Below are 25,404 nucleotides of genomic sequence, written 5' to 3'. Positions count from 1 at the left end.
TAGGACTCTATATCAAGTCAGGAAAGCAGAGGCTCTTAGAGAGACAAAGATATTCCATTGTCTCTTTCGGGACAGAACTAAGAAACAGCTCCTGGGGGGGCGGGGGGGGGAGAAAGAAAGGATCCTTCTTAGCCACGGGTTGTAAGGATGCTCAGCCCTAAATCCTTCCCGAGGAGTATTTAGCTGGCTGCTCAAACTAAGCTCATGCCTGCCATTTGCAAACCTCGAACCTGTCCATATACCTGCTGGAGTTGGGAGCCAAGGCAACGCACTCATGTCAGCACCCTGGGCCAAAACACCATCAGGACAGGAAAAGGGCCTACTTGCTACCAAAGTGCAGAGGCAGAGCAGATTCTTCTTGCTCCTCCTCCTCTTTTTTGGAGAAGAAATGGAGGGGGGTTATTATTATTATTATTATTATTATTATTTTATATAGCACCATCAATGTACATGGTGCTGTACAGAGTAAAACAGTAAATAGCAAGACCCTGCCACATAGGCTTACAATCTAATAAAATCATAATAAAACAATTAGGAGGGGAAGAGAATGCCAACAGGCACAGGGTAGGGTAAGCAGGCACAGGGTAGGGTAAACTTTACTGAGGTCACACTATAGGGTCAATTTAGCCCAGGACTGTCGACACTCATTGTCTCTCTAGATTTGGGGCATATCTGGAGATGCTGGGGATTGAACCAGGGACCTTCTGTGTGCAAAGTAGGTGCTACCACTACCACTGAGCCATCAGTCCTCCCCTCAATGGCGCAGCACTCAGGGCATCCAGCAGGCTGGCTGGTTGGTTGTAGGTTTAGGACATGAGAAGAGGACTTACCCTGTCCCCTTGTTCTCCTTTTGGACCAGGTGGGCCGGGGACACTGAATCCAGGAGGCCCCTAAGAAGAAAAATAAAGCCATGTCAGAATTTTTTAAAAAATCTTCTTGGGCTGTGACACATTCCCCTTTGCACCTCTCGCTTCCGTACACCCACCCACCCAATGATGTCATAAAACCTTTAGTTTAAGATCAGCTCCACTTATGTGAAGATTTGGCAAAGTTTGGTCTACCATAGGGCAACATGGAATTCAACCAGCCAAAGTACGGAATTGTTTTGACAACTGGGCATAAAAAACAGAAGTTCAGCATTTAGTAAGATCCTACTCCAACTGGAAGGACCTACTCATGATTTGGTAACTGTCTTGAATAGCAAGGATTTGAAGCAAGTCCTGGTAGGCCTTGCAGAACGGAGGCAGATCAAAACAGCTCAGGCTGTGATGGGCAGCAGTGGGAAGGACGTGTCACCTCTATTCCACTAGAAAAGAAGAACCACCCTGCCCTGCTCTGCAACCAAAGCAAAGAGTAGATTCTATGGTCTTCTTCAGGATGGTCCCAATATTCGCTCTCCTGGCAGGTGGGCAGACAAGGCTGCTGGGCTCCTGTCTCAAAGCTGAAACAAGCTCAGACAAAATGTGCAGGAGTGAGCATCTCGCTTTGGGGTGAAATCCAGAGCACTCAGCGGAAAGACCTGCATGATGCATCTTCCTGATCAACGTGTTCCAAGATATCTCTGCATAAACTTGAGCGCCAAGGACACTCACACGGTCTCCTTTGTTCCCAGCATCTCCTCTGGTTCCAGGTGGCCCCTCTGGCCCTCCAGGGCCTCTCTCCCCCTGAAAAGGAAAAGACAGTATCATGGCTTCAGTGCTCCACACAGTCATGCCAGCACTCCAGGTGTGTTGGACTACAACTCCCACAATCCCCCAGCCACCAGGTTGGGGAAGGCTGCGATGCTGTTAATGAAAGACAAGCATGGCGGCTTCCTAAGGTGCTGCCAAAATCCAGGAATGAAAACACTGGAAAGCAGAGCCAGAACAAAAAGTCCCTCCCCACAAGACAACATACAGCAAATAGGGTCGTTCTTGAGCTGCACTGCCTATTGTGTAAATCCCTACTCAGGGGCCGATTTATTACCGTGCATTTACCTTGTCTCCTTTGATTCCTGAGAGGCTAGAAGCCTAGAAAAGAAACACAAGAAAAGCTACTGCTGAATCTTTTTCAGAGCATATCCTGAAAATACCACCCCACCACAGAGCAGCACCTATCCACAATTACAGGCTGTGTGCAAATAGCTAAGCGAGCTCAGGAACACCCCTGCTTAGGATGGAGGGCTGATGAAGTTTTCTCCCTCTCTCATAATACAACCCAACAGGGGTCATCCCATGAAGGTGATTGGTGGGAGATTCAGAGCAGATAACAGGAAGTACTTCTTCACACAGAGCATAAAGTATGGAATTTGCTATCACAAGATCTAGTGATGGCTACTAATTGGGATGGCTTTAAAAGGGGTTTAGATAAATTCCTGGAGGAGGCTAGCAATGGCTTCTAGTCCTAATGTCTATGTGATACCTCCAGTATCAGAGGCAGTATATCTATATTCACCAGTTGATGGGGAACATGAGCAGGAGGTTGCTGCTGTTGCACTGAGGTCCTGCTTGTGGGTTTCCCATGGGCAGCTGGTTGGTCACTATGTGAAAAGAATGCTGGACTAGATGGACCCTTGGTCTGATCCAGCCTGGCTCTTCTTATGTTCTTCTGGAGGGGTAGTAGTGTGATGACAGTGATGGTGGAACAACCGTCAGTCAATTCTCAACCCATGCAATTGTCCCTCTGTCCTGGGGAGATTCAGTGGGTTCTGGATGGCCATTGCCATACATGGAATACAACTGGATTGTTATCTACATGATTTATGTGGACCAGTTTCCCCAACCTGGTGGCCTCCAGATGTTTTGGGCTTCAACCCGTCAGCCCTGGCCAACATTTAGGAATGGTGGGGTTTTTAATCCAAAACATCTGGAGGGCATCAGGTTGGGCAAGGCTGATGTGCAATATCTCAGAGTACCTGACATGTGGGTGAAACTCCTGGGGAAAGGATAAGAGACCATATCTTCTATTTCCAGCCCAGAAATGAAACCCCCCAGCAAAATAAAAGAGAGCTTCGTAGAGTTTCCTCAAGGAAGTTCTTCCTACAAAAATATCCATGAGCCATTCTTGTGTGACCATGCCCATTCCACAAAAGGACACTTACCGGCTTCCCAGGCTCTCCTTGCTCTCCCTGTGGAAAGAAGTGACACAGCAAAAAGGTTAGAAGGCTAATCATGGCTTAGTCGTCTGATCAGGCCCATAATTATAATCAATCAAAGAAGGCAGGAAATACAGCAGAACCGATAAAATATATCCACATATGAACTGCACACACATCCTACTTGCGGGTTTCCCAAGAGGTTTCAGCCAGCCCATGAAGGTTACAAAGCCCTCCTAGAAGGGGTTCATGATGACTGATTGCTAGCAGACCTTCATCAGCTCATCTGCACCAGGCCAAGCGCAGCAGTTTCAGACTCCGTCTCACTAGTGGGGGCCAGCACCCTAGCCTAATTAGCTACGGGTTCATTAATGATGAGCATTGAGACAGAGGCTCTCAGAGGTTGGCCAGAATGTAACTTTCAGTCTCAATATCTGTCATTGTTGCACAGAAACAACTCAATTCGTGATCTTAGTGAGCTCTAGAAACAGGAAAGAGATACCGCTTTTCGCCTCATCAGCTTTTTGAACCAGTACAATTCACCAGCCATTCAGAACTTTGTAGGCCAAGCCAGCACAATTTGTAGCCCATCAACCCAACAGCCATCTATGGCAGCCTTCCAAAAGCTTGATCAACTTCTGTTCGATTTCTGCCTGCCTGGGGCCGCAATGGGAACAGGGTTGCAATGAATCTGGCAAGCCACAATATACGCCTGGTGAGCTGTGTTCAACTTGGTCGGTCAGCAATTATGTAGGGCCTCCTGTAGGCAAAGGTGGATGTCCAGCATTCTACGCCACTCCACAACACTCAGGATGCATGAAAGAAAACTCTTGGGAGGTGGATGAGGGGTCTTTCACTTGCGAAACTGCTTCAAAGTTGCCTTCACAACCAGCCAAACTCCATGAACTTCTCCTTAATAGAGAGGTATAGCATTTTTTTGCTTCAAGGACCACATTGGGCAGCACCAACAGGATTCATATGCACACACATGCACTCATGCACATGCTTTCTCTCTCCCTTACACACATACACACACTCCAAAAATGAAACATACGACCACTAAGAGCACATCCAGTTTATAATTTTTTACAGATTGTAAATGTATAAACTGGATGCGCTACTAGTGGTAGTACACAAAAGCTGTGTGTGTGTGTCTTACCAGCACTCACAAATGAATCCCTTCTTTATCTCTGATCTCTCACCAGAGATAAGGAAGGGACTCCCTTGCTGGCACGAATGTGGGAAACCCCTTGCAGTACAGGGCTCATACAAAGAACGCTCTCTTAACTTTGAGTTGCAGGTTGAGACACTTAAGATTTGGCTACCCTAGGGGTATTCCATGAGACAGTGGCATTGAGTCGCTTGCACTTGTGGGATTTGCACTGTGCAGCCAGCCCACGTGTCCGTCCGTACAGCAATGAGGGTTGAGGGCATGGTGATAATGCAGCTGGAAGCCCTCAGAATCAGTGGAGGCCCTCAGCTGTCAAACAATGTTGTTCCTCAATAAAGAGGAATGCCCATTTCCACTCCTGGTCTCCTTCAGCTTCAACAATCCTGCTTTGCAAGTACAGCCCTAGTACGGAAGCAGCACTTGGAATATGTCAAAGAATCCTTACCCTTTCTCCTCGGGGCCCAGGTGATCCTGGCAAGCCCTGTTCCAAAGATCAAAGAGAGGCACGTCCATCACAAGCTGAATAACACCCACGGATCTCACACCAGGAATACGTGTCATCCTGGCAGCAATTACTAGCAACATTGCGAAGGTGATTCTGGATACGACAGGTCATTCATTCATTCATGCAAACATTCATTCATTCATGCAAACATTTTTAAACTGCCCAACATTCTTGAAGATTCCAGGGTGGTATACAAAAAATATAATTAAAATCACACAAAATGCAATAAAAATACAAAGGCATCAGCCCTGTTCAGATGACAGACTACACCATGATGGATAAGCGTTTTGAGCTAAACGTTATGCTTAGCACGTCGTGTGAACCATGACTTAGTGTGATGTGAACCATTTCTTACCATGGTGGCTACATAATCATGGTTTAAAAACGCTCACTAACCATTTGCTGCAAAAAGGTTAGAAGGCTAACCATGGCTTAGTGTGTCGTCTGATCAGGCCCATAATTATAATCAATCAAAGAAGGCAGGAAATACAGCAGAACCGATAAAATATATCCACATATGAACTGCACACACATCCTACTTGCGGGTTTCCCAGAAGCAGCTGGTTAGCCACTGTGTAAACAAAATTCTGGACATCGTTGGACCCGTTGGTTTGAACCAGCAAGTTCTTCTTATGTTCTTATGTAATCTTCTTAAAATTAAAATGGGTTTGTGCTGGCAGCCAAAGGATTGCCGTGTCAGTGCCAGTCACACCTCCGTGGAGAGGGTATTCCATAGTCACGGTGCTACAACCAAGAAGACTGTCTCCCTTGTCACAATGTGTACGGGAGGTACTTGAAAATGATCTTACCACAGGATGCTTTGCAGCCGGGTGGGCATATATAGATGGATGGAATCATAAGAACATAAGAAGAGCCATGCTGGATCAGACCAAGGGTCCATCTAGTCCAGTACTCTGTTCACACAGCGACTAAACAGCTGTGAATCACCAGCTAACCTTAAGAAAGGGCCCTCGTTTAGGAAAAATATGCATAGGAAACAGTGTGTCAGGATTCAAGGTGATTCATGCATTTAGTCTGCTAACATTTTATATATGTGGTGCCCACCACCAGGGCAAGAACATTAGTGCTATCACACTTAGCAATGTCACACAACAGAAAGGCAGCCACAGGTCCATGCTTGGTGACACTGTGGTATGCTATGACTAAGCATGTTACTTGAAATGGCATCCTTCAGCTATGGACCTGAATTCATGTTGAGGCACCATGAATACAAAAACTGGCAGGGTTTGGATGGAACTACCCGACCAGAAGAATTACCTAAGGCCTGGGAAGCTGTCTCTGCTGAGTAGCTGCAAAGAGGCGAGGGAGGATGCCACTCAAGATGGAGAAGCAGCAGGTAGGAGGCGGGTGCTGCTGAATCCTTCCCACCATCACTGGTTTTCCACTGGAACACATTTGCTTTCCCCTGTGATGTGGCACACACATGCCTGGAAGTCCAGGTGGGAAGAGAGGGGCTTGCAGCGGAAAACCATGGATGGGTGAAGCCCTCCTTCCCCACTCCCCCATTTTGCCCTTCCAAATCATGCTCAGCCACCAACACTTTGCAGCTGTTCAGCGGAGACCTTGGTTCCTTAACCCAGCTCTCCACCAAATAAGGCCATTCCAGTCTTGCAGTATGACATCGAGAGGTCAAATCCAGCCATGGGCAAGGCAGCTTCGGCACATTCTACCTGTACATCATGACTTGTTCTCTAATTATCACTTGTTCTCTGCCCCCCACCCCCCACCCCCACCTCCACCTCCGGAGTATTGTATTCAAAAGGAGAAATAGTTGAGGCAAATTGTTCCCAATCAGCCAGGACAATGCAGCCACCACCCCACTGGAATGGGAGCTGTGGGTCTCTGCCCAGGTTCTCCAGTACTACCAGGCCTTGAGCCAACATACAACCCTCCACTCACATCTCTGCCAGATGGACCAGGGCGGCCTGAGGGTCCTTGCTCTCCCTGAAACAACAAGAGCAAATGATGAGTCGAGTAGGACCAGGAAGACTTTTCTTTTTCCAGTTGGGACTGGGCAATGCTCAGACTCACTGCTGGAGACTAAGAACAGAACAGCTCCCCAAGGATGGTTTCTCCTTTCCTATCCTTCCTTGTTCACTTGCCCAGGGTGGTGTGTGTAGGCTTCTTCCCCTTCTTACCATCAGAAGGAGCCTGTCAGGTAGGTTAGGCTAAGAAACCCTGACAGAGGGATTTGAATCCTGGTTGAGGTCCAACTCTTTAGCTCAAGGGTATTGATTTTATTAGAATGTAAGCCTATGCGGCAGGGTCTTGCTATTTACTGTTCTACTCTGTACAGCACCATGTACATTGATGGCGCTATATAAATAAATAAATAAATAAATAATAATAATAATAATAATAATAATAAACCTGGAGTCCAAGTGTTTGGTGGTTTCCTGGCCTTTGCACAGGTTCTTTCCCCCCATTCTAAAAGGTTCAAATGCCTCTTCTAAAGTTTAGTTACAGGTAGTAAGACTTCTAAGCTATAATATGCTGGTATTTGTTGATATCGGTATTTTGGGGGCTTGCCCTTGTTGCTTTCAGTCCCACCCACCCCTGAAATGTGGCCCCCGAGAGCTTCCCTGAAGTTTAATTTGGCCCCTGGGCTGAAAAAGGTTCATAGAATCATAGAATAGTAGAGTTGGAAGGGGCCTAGAAGGCCATCAAGTCCAACCCCCTGCTCAATGCAGGAATCCACCTTAAAGCATCCCTGACAAATGATTGTCCAGCTGCCTCTTGAAGGCCTCTAGTGTGGGAGAGCCCACAACCTCCCTAAGTAATTGGTTCCACTGTCGTACTGCTCTAACAGTCAGGAAGTTTTTCCTGATGCCCAGCTGGAATCTGGCTTCCTGTAACTTGAGCCCATTATTCCATGTCCTGCACTCTGGGATGATCGAAAAGAGATCCTGGCCCTCCTCTGTGTGACAGTGGAGGACCAGGATCTTTCAAGTACTTGAAGAGTGCTATCATGTCTCCCCTCAGTCTTCTCTTCTCAAGACTAAACATGCCCAGTTCTTTCAGTCTCTCCTCATAGGGCTTTGTTTCCACCCCTGCTAAAGCCACTGCCCCACACTAGCTCTCCCAAGGAGGCCTGACCCTTTGCCTTTAATCCAGTCAGCTCTTAGGTACAGCAGAACTAGTCCTAAACAAATGAGGTACCTTCTCTCCTTCAGGGCCAGGTGATCCACGGTCTCCCTAAATGGGAAAAGGAAAGAAGAAAATGAAGTCGTACATTTCAGGCAGATAAAAGATGAATAAACTATCTTCCTGATGCTAGACAATTTCCATCCTTGTTTGAGGATCTGCTTCCATTAGAACTCAGCTATACTCTGTTCGACACAAAGCATACTGCAACGATCACATCAGCGAACATGCTCCTGCCTGCAGGGCTTAATCTGGAGAATCCTCAACTCAAATCCGAGCGTTTCCACAGGGTATGGCTCCAAAGGACCTACTGTGTGGTCATTTCAGAGAATACCTGTAGCATGACCTGCATGACACCAGTGCCTTCAACTCCTGTTTTGGGTTAACAAGTGCTATTGTGCAACTCCTCTTGCCCACGAGAGGAGAGGAGAGGTGCTCATCCACCAGCAACAGGCAAGGGAGTGCATGAATCCTTGAAATAAATATTTATTTTATGTAAGGAAGCTGGGGGCCAGCAGATTGACCTTTGCCTTGGAAGCCTGTTCACACGCACATGTTCATCGCTCATGGACTGCAGCATCTCTGGAGGTGATGTGTGTGTGAAAAAAGCTTCCTAAATCATACACTGCAGGCAGAGCTCTCATATCATTTCATTTGAAAGGAAGACATATCTTGGGCTCTGGGGTTCTGCATTACCCTTGAGAGGCCTTAAATCCAGATGAGACACTTCAAGCTCTTCCATCGATGTTCATCTATGGCAATGACTCCCCAGCAGCTTCTCCTGTCCATCAGCCATACAAGAGGATGAGACCACGTACACAGACACTGGCCCTTTAAAACCTGCATCCAGCAAGGGTGGAGCCACAGAAAGACCAGGCTGTGCCAGCCTTGTTAAGGCCTGAGATGACTGCAGCTCTTTGCTGGGACAACAGCTCCTTATAGGAGAATAGTCCAGCCAGCGCAACCTTGAAGTACGCTATCCAAGGTCCTGATCTGATCTTGAACAGAGAGTGAGAGCTGTGCTGCAGACTGTGTCCCTTGGACCGCAGGAAGCAGATGACACATTCAGTCGTCAAGTGCTAGGCATAAATTGATGAGATGTCAAGGGATGGAGTTGTGCATGCATGTCTGAATCAGCCCTTATTTATTTTAATTTTATTATTGCATTTATATCCTGCCTTTTTTTCTGCAAGGAACCCAAGGCAGCATACATAATCCTCCTCTCCACTTTATACTCACAACAACAACCCTGTGAGGTGGGTTGGGATGAGAGTCTATGGCTGGGCCAAAGTCACCCAGTGGGTTTCCATGGCCGAGTGGGGACTAGAACCCGGATCTCCCGACTCCCAGTCCGACACTCTAGCCACTACACCATACTGGCCCTTGACTTGATGACTTGGCCCCAGTGAGTTCCCTGTTATCTTCCATCTCTGATGCACACACAAAACCTTGGCTCAACAAGCTGCTGCCTCTGCCTGTTCAACACAACCACCTGCTCCAGTCAGATCTCACCTTCTCTCCTGATGGCCCAACCTCACCAGGCTGCCCGCGGTCTCCCTGTCATGAAGAGAACACATGTGTGAACCCCACCAAAGGGTGCAAGCGATTCACCAAGGTATATGATTGTATGTGTGAGTAAAAAGGCCTGTTACAAAGAAGCCAAGAGACATCTAATCTCTACCACTGCAGGGTGGGATCGAATCAAGAGTTCCCTGGGAAGGAAAAGTAGACTTGTAAACCAAAGATGGGGCCTTCTGCAGACAGTTTCCCTAGAAGGATAGCAGAAAATGCGAAGACACAAGGAGCATAGCCCACTGCAGAACATTTGTGTGAACAGGAGGGAACTGTGCAGCACAGGGTCTCTGCCTAGTGCAGAATTTGGTGGCATATGCAGAGTTGTGGTGTCTTGCTTCTTATTTGGAAAATAACATCTAATTTCCTTCCCAGCGACTCAGTTTTGGAGAGTAATGTGACCTGGTTTCCAGAAATTAGGTGAGAGAAAAACCTGTGGACAACTAAATAGAATGGGGGGACGGGACACACCACGAACTAGGAGAGGAGAAAATAAGAGGAGGAAGCAAGAGGACTAACTCAGATGGGGATAAAAGTCTGTAAACAACAAAACAGGATGGGATGGAGTCCCATGATGAAGTGTTCCACAGGTGAATGATTAGTTTCTTAGACCTGTCTCTGACTACAGTGTTGAGCTGAGAGGCCGCTGTAGTCTCAGTCTCCATTGCTTCTTTCGCTGTGGAGCTGCTGCCAGATAATCGCTGTGTGAGGTGGTGTCTGCTCTCTACTCCACTGTAATCTCTGGATGGTTGTCTTGACTCCCCCCTCTCTCTGCAGTCTCCCCATCCTCCATTTCCTCTCTGAATCTCTTCAAGCAACTCTCCTCGGAAGCTTTTCCCTATCTCTTCTAACAAAACCAGCCAGTCCCCTACATCAGCTCCTAAGGGCCACAAATAAAGATGTGCACCAGGGCACCTCAGAGGCAGTGACACTGCACAGTGTCACAAACAGTCTTTCATCACACTGGATTCTTGGAACAGCTTAGAATCCCAGGCCCTGTATCCAGTGGTGGGAAACAGAAGCCCCTACTCAGGTAATCACCCCTCACACAATTACTGTCAGGTTTCTCAAAACCTCCTGCCTTCTTGGGAGATAGTAACGAGGCTTGCTAAGTAATCTACAAGCTTTATTTAAGCGATAAACATCTCTTCCCACCTGAAGAGAGTCTAATCTCTTGGAACTTTCCCCTAGGCAAAACTAAGCAAACTAAGCAAGACAATCATCCTTTCAAGAAGAATGGAAGGCCTTTTCCCAAGACACGTTAACTTCAGAGACTAGTTCTGAGGTGGCTTCTGATGCGAAGTGAGCTGGGCCGACTTTCTCTCACCTTCCTTTAGCTCCGCCCGTTTTAGTCTGTGGCGTACTCTAGGATCGGCTAACCTGTCCTTGCTTTCTCCTTCGGAAGAATGTCAGCTTCCCACTGACTGTGTATTATTTGCCCTTGATGAGATAAGCTTTGGAGAGAGTTCACCACCAGCTGGTGAAGAGCCCGTGAGAGCTTTCTCCACTACTGGTACAGGCTGGCTTGTTTCTGGCACCAACTCCTCTACTTCAGAGTCTGATTCTGATTGATCACTTGAAACGCCTTCTTCCAACCCAGGGGGAGAGGGCTAGACATGACAATTATAATCATGGAGAAAGGGAACATACTTGCTGGCCCACCCTACCATAACATCTTTGATGCCCCCCTTTGATGCCACTGTGGGGTGGGGGAGGTCTGGAGCAGGGAATCTGCTGCTCACATGTAAGTGCCCTGCATGATCTAGAACCCAATGTGATCACAGTTCTAAATCGTGCAGGGAAACTGATGGGAATACAGCAGGGTCCCCACTGGGGTGGGGGTACAAGCATGGCCCTCCCTCCCTCCTTGTGATTTGCCTGAGGGGAGAATGGCCCCAAAGGCTTTAGAGCAGCCTTCTTTTAGAGCAGCCTTCTAGAGCAGCTGGCTGGGGCATTCTGGGAGTTGTAGTCCAACACATCTGGAGCACCCCAGGTTGAGGAAGGCTGCTTTAGAGTAACAGAAAAACACGACCAAGTTCTGGAAGAACATTTCATCCACTGCATTTTGCATTCCCAGTTTGAGCGGGGGAAAGACTAGCCCACAGCAGTGAGTAAAATGTAATGCAGGAGTTCTGACTGCCATGCTAAGGCTGTGATTTCCTAGATACACACTTGAATATGACCCTTCAACAGTACCTACCTTGCCTCCTTCTTCACCTGGAGGTCCTCTAGGGCCCTGAAGACAAGAGCAAAAACAGAGAGAGATTGGCTAGAGGAACCGTGTGATTGATTTCCCAAAGAAGTTCATACCCAATTCCCCAGACAATTAACATCAAGTACCCTATTGGGCAAACAGAGCCAAGATTGTGGACACAGCTGGAACTATTCGTTGTTGATTTTGCTACACTCACATAGAGAACAAAAGAAATGGCCTGGGTTTCATACATCCCAACAGAACCAACTGGGACAGAGCAGGGATTTCCTTCTCTCAAAGACTCACCCGATCTCCTGGGTCTCCAGCACGTCCAGGTGGGCCAGGAAAACCTTCTTCTCCATCCCCCTTTGGGCACAATGCAAAGCAGAAGTTACCCATAATGAACAAAGCCCCATCCAAGAAACTGAAGTAGGCTGCAGTCAGTCCAGTGATTCAGAGCAGGAAGTGGGACCTACACCAGATATCCACAGCCCAAACTCATTTGTGCCTGCAAAACTCTGGGTTCACAGTCTCAGATGCTTTTGCATAGACACAGCAGTACCGCAGGCTTCTACTCTGGGCTAGGGGCTTAAAAGCAGGAGGGGAGCACAACCTTTGGTTCATCTAGTGTGCAAAAACCATGGGCAGATCCCTTTCTTACCTTGTCCCCTTTCTGTCCTGGAGTTCCAGGAGGTCCCCTGGGTCCAGGATCTCCAGGCACACCCTAAAGAGTTAAAGAGAAAGAGAGAGAGAGAGAGAAGAGAAGAGGTAACACAAAAAGGGAAAGTTCTTTGGTATCGTATCCAGTTGTTGTTCATTTTCTACAAGGGATTCAGATGCCTTCCCTTAAAGGAAGTACTTCTGTTTCAGGGATATCACATTCTCCCCGCCCCCACTAATATTTGTTCAGTCTGCCATGTATTTGAATCCTATACGCTTTGACCATTTTTACTTCCCCTCGTCAGCAATAATTGTCCAATACTCCCAGACAACATTCAAGTCATTTCCATACATGTCTCACACACCTATCCCAGTGTCTCTCAAGCAATGCCTATGCCCACAGCTACAAATACTGTCATTGCCCATAGACTCTAGCATCCTCTCTACAGTCCCCCAGCCAAAGCAGGGATGTACTCACTGGGGTGCCCGGTTCTCCTCTGACGACACCTCCATCGCCTGAGCCAGGAGGGCCCTAGGAAGACAGCTAGAGTGAGGTCTGGACCTCTGAAAAACTCGAAACCGAATTTTGCACAATATAGTAATACATTAGGAACAGAAAGCATCTTCTGCAACCATGTTGTTCAGGGATGTTCATTTCAGCGCAACACAGAGAGCTTGGAGATTGACCAGCCCATTAGCCTGGATCACGAGGATTAGTGACCTGCCTAAAACACAGGTAAGCCTCCCTCCTTCACCATACAACTTTGGACAGGGACAGCAAAAACAAAACAAAAACAAACAAAACAAATAAACAAAATGAACCAAAATCCAAACAACAAAGGAGAAGAACCGATTAATAAAACTTTAGCTGCAGCAGTGGAAGCAGAGATTTGAACCACAGCAGCTAAAATAGCATCCTGTATCTGGCAGCCACGGCAGGATTATCTGGCACTGCCTCCCTTTCCGTTATAGTGCCATAAAACTTAATAGCTATCATAAAAACAAAACTGTACTTTAATTCTTGTTGTGTTTGATTGATCTATTATTATGCAAGCCACTTTGAAAGGCCATTGTGAGCCAAAAGGCCACGTACGTTAAAGAGAATGAAATAATCACCCAAGAGACTTGAGAGCTTCCCAACAGACCTTCAGCTCCCACCCAAAAAGTCCAGTTCCTTCCACTTCCTAGAAGCCAACTGGGTGGTATGGCAGTGGCCACCCAGGTGCACTGGGCAAGCACTGGAATAGCAGCACTGATGACCAAGCTGTGCACACGAGTGGTACTACTGCTTAATCTTATTCCATGAATGTCCTGTAAAACTGGGCTGCTAGCTTCCCAAGAAGAGCGATGGATGCCTATCTCAAAAACAAGCATCTTGGAAATGAATCAACCAGAGAATCCTAGAGCTGGAAGGGACCTTGGAGATCATCTAGTCCAACCCCATACACAATGCATGATCTGCAATGTAGGATGCAACTGTAGTGTTCCTGACGATGACTGCCCAGCCTCTGCTGAAATGTCTCTAGCAAAGGAGAGGCCACCTCCTCCTCAGGGGAACAGCTCTCACCATTGGGAATTTCTCCTAACATTCTCCTAATCTGTTTCCCTGAACTTTCCACTCGTTATTGCTAGTCCTGCCCTCAGGGGCAACCAAGAACAAGTCTGCTCCATCTTCTGCATGACAGACCTTCAGACATTTAAAGACCGCTATCATGTCTCCCCTTAAACTTCTCTTCTCTAGGCTCTTTCAACCATTCACTGTAGGATTTGGCTTCCAGACCCCCTTCACCATCCTGGTTGCTCTTCTCTGGACATGCTGCATTTGACAATGTCCATGTGGCATTGAGAACGGAAGATGGTGCTGCTGACAGGCTGATTGCATCCTCAGGGTCCAACCAAATGGATTTATTAGAGGTCAGGACCCCATGATGAGTTGGGTTGGTGATTTGGGATAGAGGCGAGAAAGGAGGGAGGGGAGGTGTTTCAGCTCCTTCTGTAACAAATGGTGCATCATTCTTAAGCACACGCCTTGCCTTACTCTTACTGCCCCGGGGCATGCTGCATACTCCTAACTCACTCCAACTGTTCTCTGTGTGGGACGTATCAGCCTCTAACAGCACAACCCTATGCATATTTACTTGGAAGGAATTCTCACGCAGTTCAATGGGGCTGAGTCCAAAGTAAGCGTGCCACCTACATTCTCACTGATAGACCTTATTTATCTATGATAAGTATTAGAATTCTATCTCTGCAGAAGGGATCTCTCCTGACTGATCTCTCAGGATCAAACGTACCCCAAGCAAAGGCAGAAAAGCTAGGGAAAAAGAAAGATCACTTACTCGCTCACCTCGGTCGCCCTTCTCTCCCTGTAAAAAGAGTTGCCCACATGTAAGCAAACATTCTCTGCTCAGTATGTCCATGTGTCCCTTCTATCTAAACACAAACGGTGTAATACAATAGGTGTTTGTAGAAGTGTGGTATGTATGTAGACACATGCACGCACGCACACCATGCACTTCACAAGAAAGATGCAAGCAAGAAAACACTTTGGCCAAATAAACTCGGACAACCTTGGGAATCATCTGCACGTATGTGCCCATATCTTGGTAAGGAGAAACTGCAGTGAACAGATATATTATGCATTAGAAACATTTTCAGAGTTTACCAAAAAGCTGCACGATCAGAGAGATGCAGTCCAGGAACTCTTGCTGTGTGACAGAAGGTGCTGGGACACACCGATCCTATTGCCTGCTTTAGTGGTGCTTCTAAAAAAACCACGGCCACTTGTGTGGCTGATCCGGTCTGGCCGTCCTTGTGGACTTGGAGAGTGTGATAGGGGCATTATGGAATGCAGCGAGGAAGGGAGGGGAAAGTCATGTTAGCCTGGTGCCTGTGCCAGAGAAAAAGTGTAGCATTGCAAAGAGGAGTTTGACAAGAGGCCACAGGCAGGAGAGTGATGTATGTGGTGAAGCCTGTTTGCTGCAAAGGGAATGTTCATGGGTCTAGACGTGTGTGTGCAAGGGGTTTCTGTGCATGTGTGCGCAGATGAAGACTAGGCTGTAAAGCTTGTCTACATATGCAGCAGAAAGGACAAAATATTTATTTATTTAAAACATTTGTATCCCGCCCTATATCACTAGGATCTCAGGGCGGCGTACAGATAAAATCATACAATATAAAACAATAAATGTACACAGCCAAATAGTGTGCACGCCATGTATGGGTTGCAACTGCTGAAACACAAAACAACCTGAGGGAAAAGGAAAGCATACCTTGACAAAGTCGCCCGCAGGTCCTGTTGGCCCAGGAGGTCCCGCAGGCCCAGGAGGTCCGGGATCACCGAAGGGTCCCCTGAGCCCTGGATTGCCAGGCGATCCAGGGATTCCCTGGAGGCAGAAAGATGTGCTTAGCCAATGGAGGGCCCATTCTCCCACCTGGGGCCCTCAAGATTCCAATAAGCCCACTTAGCCAATGGTGCAGGTGAACTGATTATGGCGGCCACCCTACACGTTTAGGCAGGCGTAAATCACACTCAACACACTGGGACTTATTTCCAAATAAGGAAAGGAAAGGAACCTCTTGTGCAAGCACTGAGTCATTACTAACTCTTGGAGGGGCACTGACGTTTTCTTGGCAGGCCTTATAGCAGGGTGGTTTGCCGTTGCCTTTCCCTGGCCATTATTACCTTTCCCCCAGCTAACTGGGTACTCATTTTACCGACCTCAGGAGGATGGAAGGCTGAGTCGACCCGAGCCGGCTGCCTGAAACCAGCTTCCGCTGGGATCGAACTCAGGCCGTGGGGAGAGTTTCGGCTGCAGAAACTGCTGCTTTACCGCTCTGCGCCACACGAGGCTCTATTTCCAAATAAACACCCATAGAATTGTGCAGAGCATCTTAGAGAGAGAGACCAGAAGTGCTGAGGAAACTGTGTGGTGTGACAAAGGGAGGGGGGTTGTATCATGTGGCAGGAGGCAGAAAGCTTGAAACATACGTGAGACCCTTGAGCAATACAACCCCTCCCTCCCTTGCCTCAGTAGGCCCCTTCCATTGCTGCTCCTTTCCTTTCTCGCTGGTAAGGTGCTACGTACCGGAATGCCGGGCTCCCCCTTGCGGCCAGGAAGCCCACCTCCTCCGTCGCCTGTACTCGCTCCGGGCAACCCCTGCCAAAGACAAAAAGCCAAGAGTCATGCGAGCATATTAAGAGTCCAGGGATTCAGTGGGGGCCTGACCCAGTTTCTCTGTAGAAGCACGTCCAGTGATTCGACAGCAAAATTAAACTATGATGTGGGGCACTGGGGCAATAAGAAGAGTATGATAATGTTTTTACAGAGACCAACTAAAAAGTTATAAAGGAACGAGCCAGTTTTCAAGTTGACCGGAACATTTCCTAGTGGGAGATCTTAAAGCAAAAAGTTGGGGGGGGGGGGGAAATGGTCAGAGAAAAATGTGCATGAAAAGCCTGTCTGCTGCTTTTAACAGTTTTAAGTTGGAATGGAGGAGATATTCTGCAAACCGAATGAGCTTCGACAATGCCGCTTGGCATCAGTACCTGGAGTCCTAGGGCAGCTGCCCAGACCTCAGAGCTGACTGCATCTCGGTCCAGGTTTACCTAGCAGCAGGCAGGTTGATTGACTGTCACTGCTGACCAAGAAGGCTGCGTAGATTTACCACTGATGCCATCTGACCTGGACTGTGAGCTAGAAGGTGAAATTCTCTAAGGCAGCCTTCCCCAACCTGGTGCTCTCCAATGTGTTGGACCACAACTCCCAGAATCCTCCAGCCAGCAATGTGGGGAGTTGTAGTTCAACTCATCTGGAAGGCATCAGATTGCTCTAAAGACTACAAGTGATTTGGGACTTTGGGACCCATGGCGACATTTAGGAATTTGAGAAACTCCTGTGATCACCATCAGAAAATGCCTAACCAGTGGGTAGCCACTTTGGCATCCACCTGTCACATCTATTGATATTAGGCCACAACATCTCTTTAATATTGTCTAATTTGGCTAATTGCTGGCAGTTCAATAAGGCTAATGTTTCTTTTTTGACAATGCCAGTATTTGCAACTTTTGGGGAGGAGGTTATTACACGGATACATTTTGTACTGGAACAGTCTTTAATATTCACTGATGCTCTTTTAAATTATTTACCTGCTTCATGGAAATTAACAAAAGGTCAGTGTCAATGGATTCTCCGCACTCTTTTGACAGCTAGACGATTGGTATTAGGAAGGATAAACACCTCCTATAATGCAGTGGATTGAGGTCTTTACAACGCTTTCAATATTTGAATGGGTGGTATATAGACTCTACCTTCAAATGGATACTAATTTGATATTTAGTCCACTTTTGTTGAAGCATATGTATATGCCGGAAAGCTGTTTGCATTTCATATGTATTCATTGGTATGGATATATAGAAATCTATGCACATATATTAAGAAACGGGATTAATATATAAATGTTTAAGTTTTGCAGGTGTGTGCTGGTGTCAATTGGGAACTCTTCATGGGTGCCAATGGAGGTGCCAGCGGCCATCATACTGTGGACTCCTGGTCTGGGAACAACAGCCCTGAGAAATTCCCTACAACACACATTTCAGTCAAAGAAGCAGTTTCAAAACTCCCAATAAAAAGTCCCACTCCCAATGCTATTTCACGGCCATCACTTTCTGGCTCAGCTCAGACAACACATTTCTCAGGGGTGGTTTTAGAACTCCATGGTGCAGTTTTCACACCACCGTTGGGAAATGTGTTGTCTGGCAGGAAAAATCCACAAATGGTGGAGTTTATTTGGAAAACACTCCATGCGGAATATCCACGCTGTGCAGAGGAGAATTCCTGCACAACTGTTGTGTTGCGTATTGTGTGGTGGGCTCCATGGAGTTTTCCGTTGCATTGCGTTGACTTTTTCCACTAGCTACAGAGCGGCGAAAGGAGCGAGTGCCCCTCTAGGAGAGCCGCTGGGATTGGTTTTTTTCAGCAATGGCCGATGGAATACCATTGGGAGGACTGGGGGAGGAGAGAGGGCAGAGGAATTGTCAATCAAATGTCGTGATGGATTTTACTTAACTCCACGGTAGCTCATAGTCACACAAGGGTGGAGTTAAAATATGTTGTGGGGGGAGTACCTCCTAAAAACTCAACCGTTGACTAATGTGTTGTCTGAACTGAGCCTCTGTGTGCTGTTGAATATGGCCATTTTCACTGCAACCAATGCTAGTCAAATATCACATTTATCAAGAGAGAGATGAGGGTAAGAGCGAATCCCCTTTGCATCATGGTCCTGCCGCTCAAATCACATATTTCAGATGGGAACAGGAAGTGAGGACTTTGTGTTAGTCTTGACTTTCTCACTCTCTCCCCTTTCTCAATGGTCCCAACCACTTACCCATCTCAGTCTGACCTCATATTCCCAGGACAATGGTTGACTGCAGACATGCAGGGTTGGTAAAGAACAGGCTAGAAAAGCTTCTCTTCTCTAAAACTGACACTCACCATGAGCCCCTTTGGCGTGGCCATGTGGCTTGAAACAGTGCTTGGAGGAATTAAGGATGAATCATCACAGGCTGTTTCTACACCTGCCATTTTCCCAGGGATCGTCCCGGGATCATCCGTGTGCAGGCAAATGACACCCAGGGGATCCTGGGAACAGGCAGGGATGATCCCTCCATTTTCCTGGGATAATCCTTAGGTGTAGAAAGGGCCACAGATACTCCTAAAGGGGAACTTCTTACTCTGTTCCTGATTGATCTCTCAGTGCAGTACCACTAAGACTCAATGCTCTTGAAACGGTTTTCAATTATTGTCATTATTATTCAGATCTATGATCCCCTTCCTAATCAAAACTCCCCTCCCCCCAAAAACCCGAATCAGGTAAAAAAAAATTCTATTCACTTACCGGCTCCCCTTTCTGTCCCCTTGGCCCAATAGGCCCAATCAGTCCGCGCTCTCCCTGCAAGGCAAAGGTAAGGATGAGCATGGATCTATACAGCTGGCAAGAGAAGATCCATGGGAATTATTAGATTGTAAGCCTATGCGGCAGGGCCTTGCTATTTACTGTTTTACTCTGTACAGCACCATGTACATTGATGGTGCTATATAAATAAATAAATCATCATCATCATCATCATCATCATCATCATCATCATCATCATCATCCCCTTTACTTACTGGATTTCCTCTGAGACCAGGAAGGCCAGGGCTGCCCTGTGGGTAAAAAGTAAAACACAATGAAGAACAGGGTTTTATTCCAGATGGTAATCGGAAAACAGGGGATGGAGAGGTGAAGGATGAAAGGCTGCGTAATATATTTTCAGGCAACCCTCACCCCCCCTGACCCATTGCAGGCTAGCATTAGCCACTGTAATACTATGAAGATAGCGCAAAGAGCAAGGTTATAGTGGCTTTCTTAAAGGCCCATTTAGCCTTGCATTCAAATTGATGGATACAGCCAAATGTTGTCTCAGTACAGCAAAGCATCATGCGAAATGGAACCATAGATGTCAAGACAATAAAAACAAAGAAGTGCTAATTACTGGCTGGCCAGGAGAACCGGGGTTGCCGGAACGGCCAGGATTCCCTGGCACTCCATCTGTTCCCTGGGGGGAAAGAAGGAAAAGACACATTAAGGACGTGTCTTTGTCAAGATGCATTTTGTATTTAATAATTTAAAGAACGCATACATAACAAAAGACACACACAACACACACTATATATAGACAGAGATCGATAGGCATAGATAAAGTACAGAACTATGAATAGGGTAGTGCAACCAAGCCCCAGTTCATAAAACAAAGACCTGGCGCCTGTGACCGTTCACTTACAGAGGCCAGAGAAAGACTGGCTGTAGGGAAGATGTGGGAGATGCCTCTTAGCTGCAAGTACTCACCCTGTCTCCCTTCTCACCCCGGTGCTCAGTGACATCACCTGAGGGACCCCGAGGTCCCACTGGCCCAGGAGGACCTGGGTTCCCATGGCGACCCTGGGCAAACAAACAAACAAACAAGCAGCAGAAGAATTGGATTGTTTATTTTATGGTTTGGTACACAGAAAACCTTCCTTCTCCTCCTTATACCTATGGCAAAAGATGGGTGTTTATGCCCATTATGCCCACACACCCCTTGATGGATACAATCTTTGGGAAAGTGAAGGGATGGCAATGAGCAACTAAACACCCATTAGCCCAAAGAGGAAGGAGCTCTATTCAAAACAATGGGGTGCTCAAGATCAGGCATTACCGGTTCTCCAGAAGGGCCAGGAAGTCCCATGCGTCCTTTTCGTCCCTGCAGAGAGGACAAGAGAGATTACTTCCCCTGGGACAATCCACGTTATCCCTTAAGTAAGTTGCACGTGAGATCTCCTTCCTCGGTCAACCTCAGATACTCACAATCTCACCAGGCTGGCCCTTCTCACCCTGCAGGAAAAGAGGAAAAAAGGGGCTGGTTGACAGCCTGATTGGCAAAGAGTCAGAAGTCCCTCGAGCATCTCCCACCGCCCCTCCCTTGGGGTACATCTGAGAAGACTGTCAGCAAAAAGCTTTCTAAACATGTTCGAAGGTCGCAATGGGATCAGCCTTTGGCACCCATCCCCAACCTGGTGCCCTCCAGATGTGTTGCACTCCAACTCCCATCATTCCCAGCCTGCTGAGTTGCAGTCCAATACATCTGGAGGGCACCAGTTTGGGGAAGGCAGGCCTATGGTTCTAGAGGCAGCCGGTGCTGAGCTGGTACAGGAAAGGAGCTCTCTCTTCCAAAGCTCCTCTCTTTCCTTACCAGTCTTGTCCTCTAGGAAACCGTGTGATAGAAAGCCTGGGAGATTATCCCATCCTTGCTAATAAGGATTCCACTTCGTCACGAAACCTCAACGGTCCCTCTTTCCCAAGGGAGATCAAACCCAAGTCGTACAAGCTTAGCCCATAGATTTCAGAGCACCTGCCAAAAAGGAGGAAGCCTACCAGGCCTGGCTGAACAGGACCGATCCTCTTGTAATTCTCCCTCCTCCCCATTGGCTCCAAATGATTCTTAATTAAAGGAGGTTGACATGATCTGCTCCCTTTATGCATTGGAAGAATGGGTGAGGGTGGCCATGCCGCCACTCTCAACGCTCACGGCAGAAATACTTCCCCACCATGGATGCATTCAGCTGGCATAGGAAAGAGCTCCCTGGGCATACTGAAATATGTGTGTAGTCTGTCCATGCTAGAGGGGAACCAGATTGGGAACCAGATTGGGCCACCCCTTCCTTTCACATGGAGGAACTCTACGTTTGTATGTAAAAGTCATAGACGCCTTTCCCTAGGTGGCTGCATGTGCAGGGGTGCTGGGCAGTGCTTTCAGAGTGTGTGTGTGTGTGTGTGTGTGTGTGTGTGTGTGTGTGTGTGTCATCTGGTCCCCCCTAGAGTCTAGTGGAGGCTGGTGGCTCCGATGTCAGTTGGGTGGTGATGAATCTGCTCCAGGTTTCAGTCAGAACTCCAAAGGAGCGATCCAAGGTGCAGGACCTTGGATAGATCCCCTTTAGAGTTTTGACTGAAATATCAACATTCCATCAAGTGCAAAATTCTAAAAAAGAAAAGAGATAGATTATGTGTATGTTCCAAGAAAAGCAGAATGTTGCACTTAGCGGAATATTGATATTTCTATGTATGTTTTTGTTCTTTTTTCATTTTTCTTTTCATGATTTGTTTTTTGTTTTGTTTGATTAAATTCACAATAAAAAAAGATTATTAATAGAGTTCTAATTGAAACCTGGAGCGGATTCACCACCCCACTGACATCAAAGCCACCAGCCTCCACTCATAGGGTCAGAACTGTCAGGACGTCTTCTAGTGTCTGAAACATGAGTCTAAAATATAGGTCTGGCACGGCTCCCAGCACCTTCCTCACCTATTAAACTCATTTGATTTCTATCTGCCAGTTTCCACATTACAAAGACGCTGCCCTATGGCCTAGCCACACTCACGTCCCAGAACCCAAGAAATGTTGGAAGCAGCCTTGACAAGCACAGTCATTTCCTCCTTCACAATCACCTAACCCAGCTTTTCTCTAGATAGGATGGGACTACGACTCCCATCATTCCCTGCTAACATGTCCATGCAGGCCCGCTGGCTGGGGGATGATGGAAATTGTAGTCCAACACCTCTGGAAGGTGCCCAGTTGGGGAAGGCCGACCTAATTTTCCACCCTTCTTCCATGGCTTTGAAAATGTATCTTGGTTCCCAGCCCTGAAGAATTCTTACCTTGGGACACTGCACAGAGCAGGGCTGAGGTGTAGGCTGAAAAAGGGAGAGAAATAGGGTGTGTGGGGTGGGGGGGAGAAACAAAAATAGTGTTAAAATATCTATAATGCTGTAGCTCCAGTGGTAATTTACTACAGTGCTCATAAGCCAGCTGTGTGTCACGTCCTAAGAAGTGGTGAGAATTTGACCACCTGCCTGCACCTGATCAGAAACCTCAGAGAGCAGGAGAGTGCTCAAATTCCCTTCGGCACTTGGCAGGATGGGACAAACGACTGTCTCACGAAGTGATTACATGCACAGGGCAGGAAGTTCCCACTTGATGTGCGGTCATCTGCTTTCCCCTTGTGTGTGTGAGAGAGAAATCCAGGCGGCAGGACCCCCTCGAAAAGCCACGGGTCCTTTTGTCCTTCAAGACATCTTCGGTTGTGTGATGCCACCTGAACAGGTGGAGCAAGTCCTCGCCCACGGCCTCATTCACTTCCCTCCATTGCTCGGCCCTTCCAACCGCTCGGAAAACGGCAGACAAGCCCTCCCAATACGCCCCACGAGCAACACCTTACCTCTATGACGGTCACGCTGCAAAGGGCGCTGGCAAGCCCCTCCTCCGCCTCCCGCAGACCGCGCGCATCGCCCACAAAGAAAACATTGCGCGGGTCTTCACTGGTGACCAGGCGGCGCAGCTGCTCGCGATCAGCCCCATCCATGCCCACTGCCAGCACTCGGATCCCTGCAGGAAACGGAAGAGGCAAGTCAGTGGAGGGGTCTGGTGAGGACCGCTCCTCCTGGGCAAGGCAGGTGGTGGTTCAGAGGAAGGGACGCAGGACCCCGACTCAGCTCGCTCTTCCTTAAGGGAAGCTTCGGCGAGGGCTGCTCCGGCTATATCAAATTCTTATTCAAAAAGAATTGTTCCAGCTTGTCCCGAGCATAGCCAAATGGTGGACTGCTGAGCTAGCCATGTTTGGGATCCGCTCAAGGCCATGGTGTGCCTTAAGGGCGTGGCCACATGGGGGCTTCCTTCTTCTCCCCTTGGGTTGGTACTTTAATGTCAAAATAGAGGTTCAGGGGAAAGAAATCCCCTGCAAAGTGGAGCCAGATCTAAGCAGGAGTAACTGCACTGGGGAACCCCCTGCTCAAATTGCACCTTGGCTTGCAATGTGGCGCTCTTATAATCAAGCAAGTGAATCGCAACCATTAAAGACAAGCGGTTTGTGGGATTTGGGTGCCATGAAAAACGTGCATCTGAACCAGTGGAGGCCGGTGGCTCCAATGTCAATGGGGCAGTGAATCCTCCCCGGGTTTCAATCAGAACTCTGAAGGAGCTATTCAAGATGCTTCTGCATTGCATGCAGGAGGATAGTGCAGAAGTTTTATTTAAGTCACTGATGGAGGGTTTCTTTAGGTTGCTGCCAAATCGGTAATAGTTAAGACATTGGAAGGATTTGGCCAGCACCACTTTAACTAACTAGTATAGCAAGGTTTGGCACTTAGCCTTAATGGAGAAACTGACCAATAAACTGAGAGTGGTAAGAGGAACAAGATCTAAAGACACAGCAGCAGCAGACGCTCTTCTCTGTCCTCTCATGTTTTTCCCACCCTGGACTCTCACCTGCAGCCTTGATCTCCCTGGCCGGCCCAATGGCATCATCTCCAGACACCCCGTCTGCCAGTATCACCAGGGTTCCTGGCACACCCGGCCTGCGTCCTGCACTGGGACTCAGCATGTAGCTCTTGGCAAAATCAATGGCAGCTCCTGCAGGGCACAAAACCAAAAGGCAGAAGCCTGCTCAGAGAAAGAGAGGCACGCAGGAGAAATGGCCAAGGGAGCTGCCACTCACCACCGCAGCAGCCTTTACGACAGGGGCAGGGGACCTGTGCCCCCACCCGCAGACGTTTAGGTCAACAATTCCCATCAACCCTTACCCAGTCTAGTCAATGGTGAGGGAGGATAGGAGTTGTCAGCCAAAAACATCTGGAGGGGTCAAGCTGCCCTCCCCTGCTTTATCACCCGGCACACTACTCCCTTCAAGCCTCACAGCAGCCCTGGAAAACCAACCACACGCACAGCTTCACTGGGAACAAGGCTGCCTCTTCCTCTCCCAGCTGCCTTCTAAGAGCAAGCCGCCGCCATTCCCTCCCTCTTCCTTGAACCAGGTGTGTTTGAAGCTGGAGCCCGTGTGCTAAATCTGGCTTGCCTGGGGGCCTCATCCAACCATCTTAGGATCTCTTCCCCCAGCTTCCTTCCAACTGCCAATCATTCATTGGCTCCCCCTCTCTAAAAGGCTGAAATGCCTCTCCGAAGGCTTCGTTTCTGGCAGTCAGAGCTTTAAGCTGCAATGTGCTGGCATCTATAGCCCCGCCCCTTTTGCCTTCAGCCCTGCCCACCACTGGGATGGCCCCACCCCCGAGAACTTCTCCAAAATGGAATGCTGCCCTCGGGTTGCAAGGAACCCAGCACCCTCAATGCCTCGAATCGCTGCGCCCCTTCGCACTGCGCCCCCTTACCCATGGCGTTGCCACTGGGCTCCTCGTAGCGCAGGGAGCGGATGTGCTGCAGGACCGTCGGCAGGTCACTGGAGCGGTTGAGCAGGAGTAATGGGAGACCTCGGTAGCTGTACACCACGATGCCCACCTGCAGGGTGGAGAGAAGACGGAGCAAACGGACGGCACAGAAGAGGAAGCTCCAGCCAAGGATTCGAGGGAAAGGTACCCTCCTGGGGCAGCCATTTGAAACACAGCAGGGCAATGTGGCAAAGCATCCTTCCTGGCTGCTGCCCATGCCATCCTGCCCATTTGCACTCCACCATCACAAACTACCAGCAGCGTGAACATCA

General features: G+C 48.1%; 1 protein-coding gene across 1 annotated transcript in view; it reads right to left on the bottom strand.

Moving 5' to 3' along the window:
• The window catches only part of COL7A1 (collagen type VII alpha 1 chain), a 102,546-nt gene that overhangs the window by 33,257 nt on the left and 43,885 nt on the right, over window positions 1–25,404 (bottom strand). The window contains exons 27-51 of the mRNA XM_063121345.1: window positions 25,076–25,202; window positions 24,180–24,323; window positions 23,134–23,300; window positions 22,574–22,609; window positions 20,726–20,752; window positions 20,577–20,621; window positions 20,228–20,320; window positions 19,875–19,937; window positions 19,510–19,545; window positions 19,238–19,291; window positions 16,429–16,500; window positions 15,613–15,726; window positions 14,680–14,706; window positions 12,819–12,872; window positions 12,342–12,404; window positions 11,987–12,046; window positions 11,687–11,722; window positions 9,427–9,471; window positions 7,930–7,965; window positions 6,670–6,714; window positions 4,690–4,725; window positions 3,080–3,106; window positions 1,977–2,009; window positions 1,593–1,664; window positions 831–890 (exon numbers count right to left, since the gene is read on the bottom strand). Coding sequence (XP_062977415.1) covers window positions 831–890; window positions 1,593–1,664; window positions 1,977–2,009; window positions 3,080–3,106; window positions 4,690–4,725; window positions 6,670–6,714; window positions 7,930–7,965; window positions 9,427–9,471; window positions 11,687–11,722; window positions 11,987–12,046; window positions 12,342–12,404; window positions 12,819–12,872; window positions 14,680–14,706; window positions 15,613–15,726; window positions 16,429–16,500; window positions 19,238–19,291; window positions 19,510–19,545; window positions 19,875–19,937; window positions 20,228–20,320; window positions 20,577–20,621; window positions 20,726–20,752; window positions 22,574–22,609; window positions 23,134–23,300; window positions 24,180–24,323; window positions 25,076–25,202 — 1,572 coding nt within the window. The remainder of the gene's footprint in view (window positions 1–830; window positions 891–1,592; window positions 1,665–1,976; window positions 2,010–3,079; window positions 3,107–4,689; window positions 4,726–6,669; window positions 6,715–7,929; window positions 7,966–9,426; window positions 9,472–11,686; window positions 11,723–11,986; window positions 12,047–12,341; window positions 12,405–12,818; window positions 12,873–14,679; window positions 14,707–15,612; window positions 15,727–16,428; window positions 16,501–19,237; window positions 19,292–19,509; window positions 19,546–19,874; window positions 19,938–20,227; window positions 20,321–20,576; window positions 20,622–20,725; window positions 20,753–22,573; window positions 22,610–23,133; window positions 23,301–24,179; window positions 24,324–25,075; window positions 25,203–25,404) is intronic.

Source organism: Elgaria multicarinata, chromosome 3 (genome assembly GCF_023053635.1).
Source record: "Elgaria multicarinata webbii isolate HBS135686 ecotype San Diego chromosome 3, rElgMul1.1.pri, whole genome shotgun sequence".
In the NCBI taxonomy this organism is placed as follows: Eukaryota; Metazoa; Chordata; class Lepidosauria; order Squamata; family Anguidae; genus Elgaria; species Elgaria multicarinata.
This window is presented reverse-complemented; position numbering and strand designations above follow the sequence as displayed.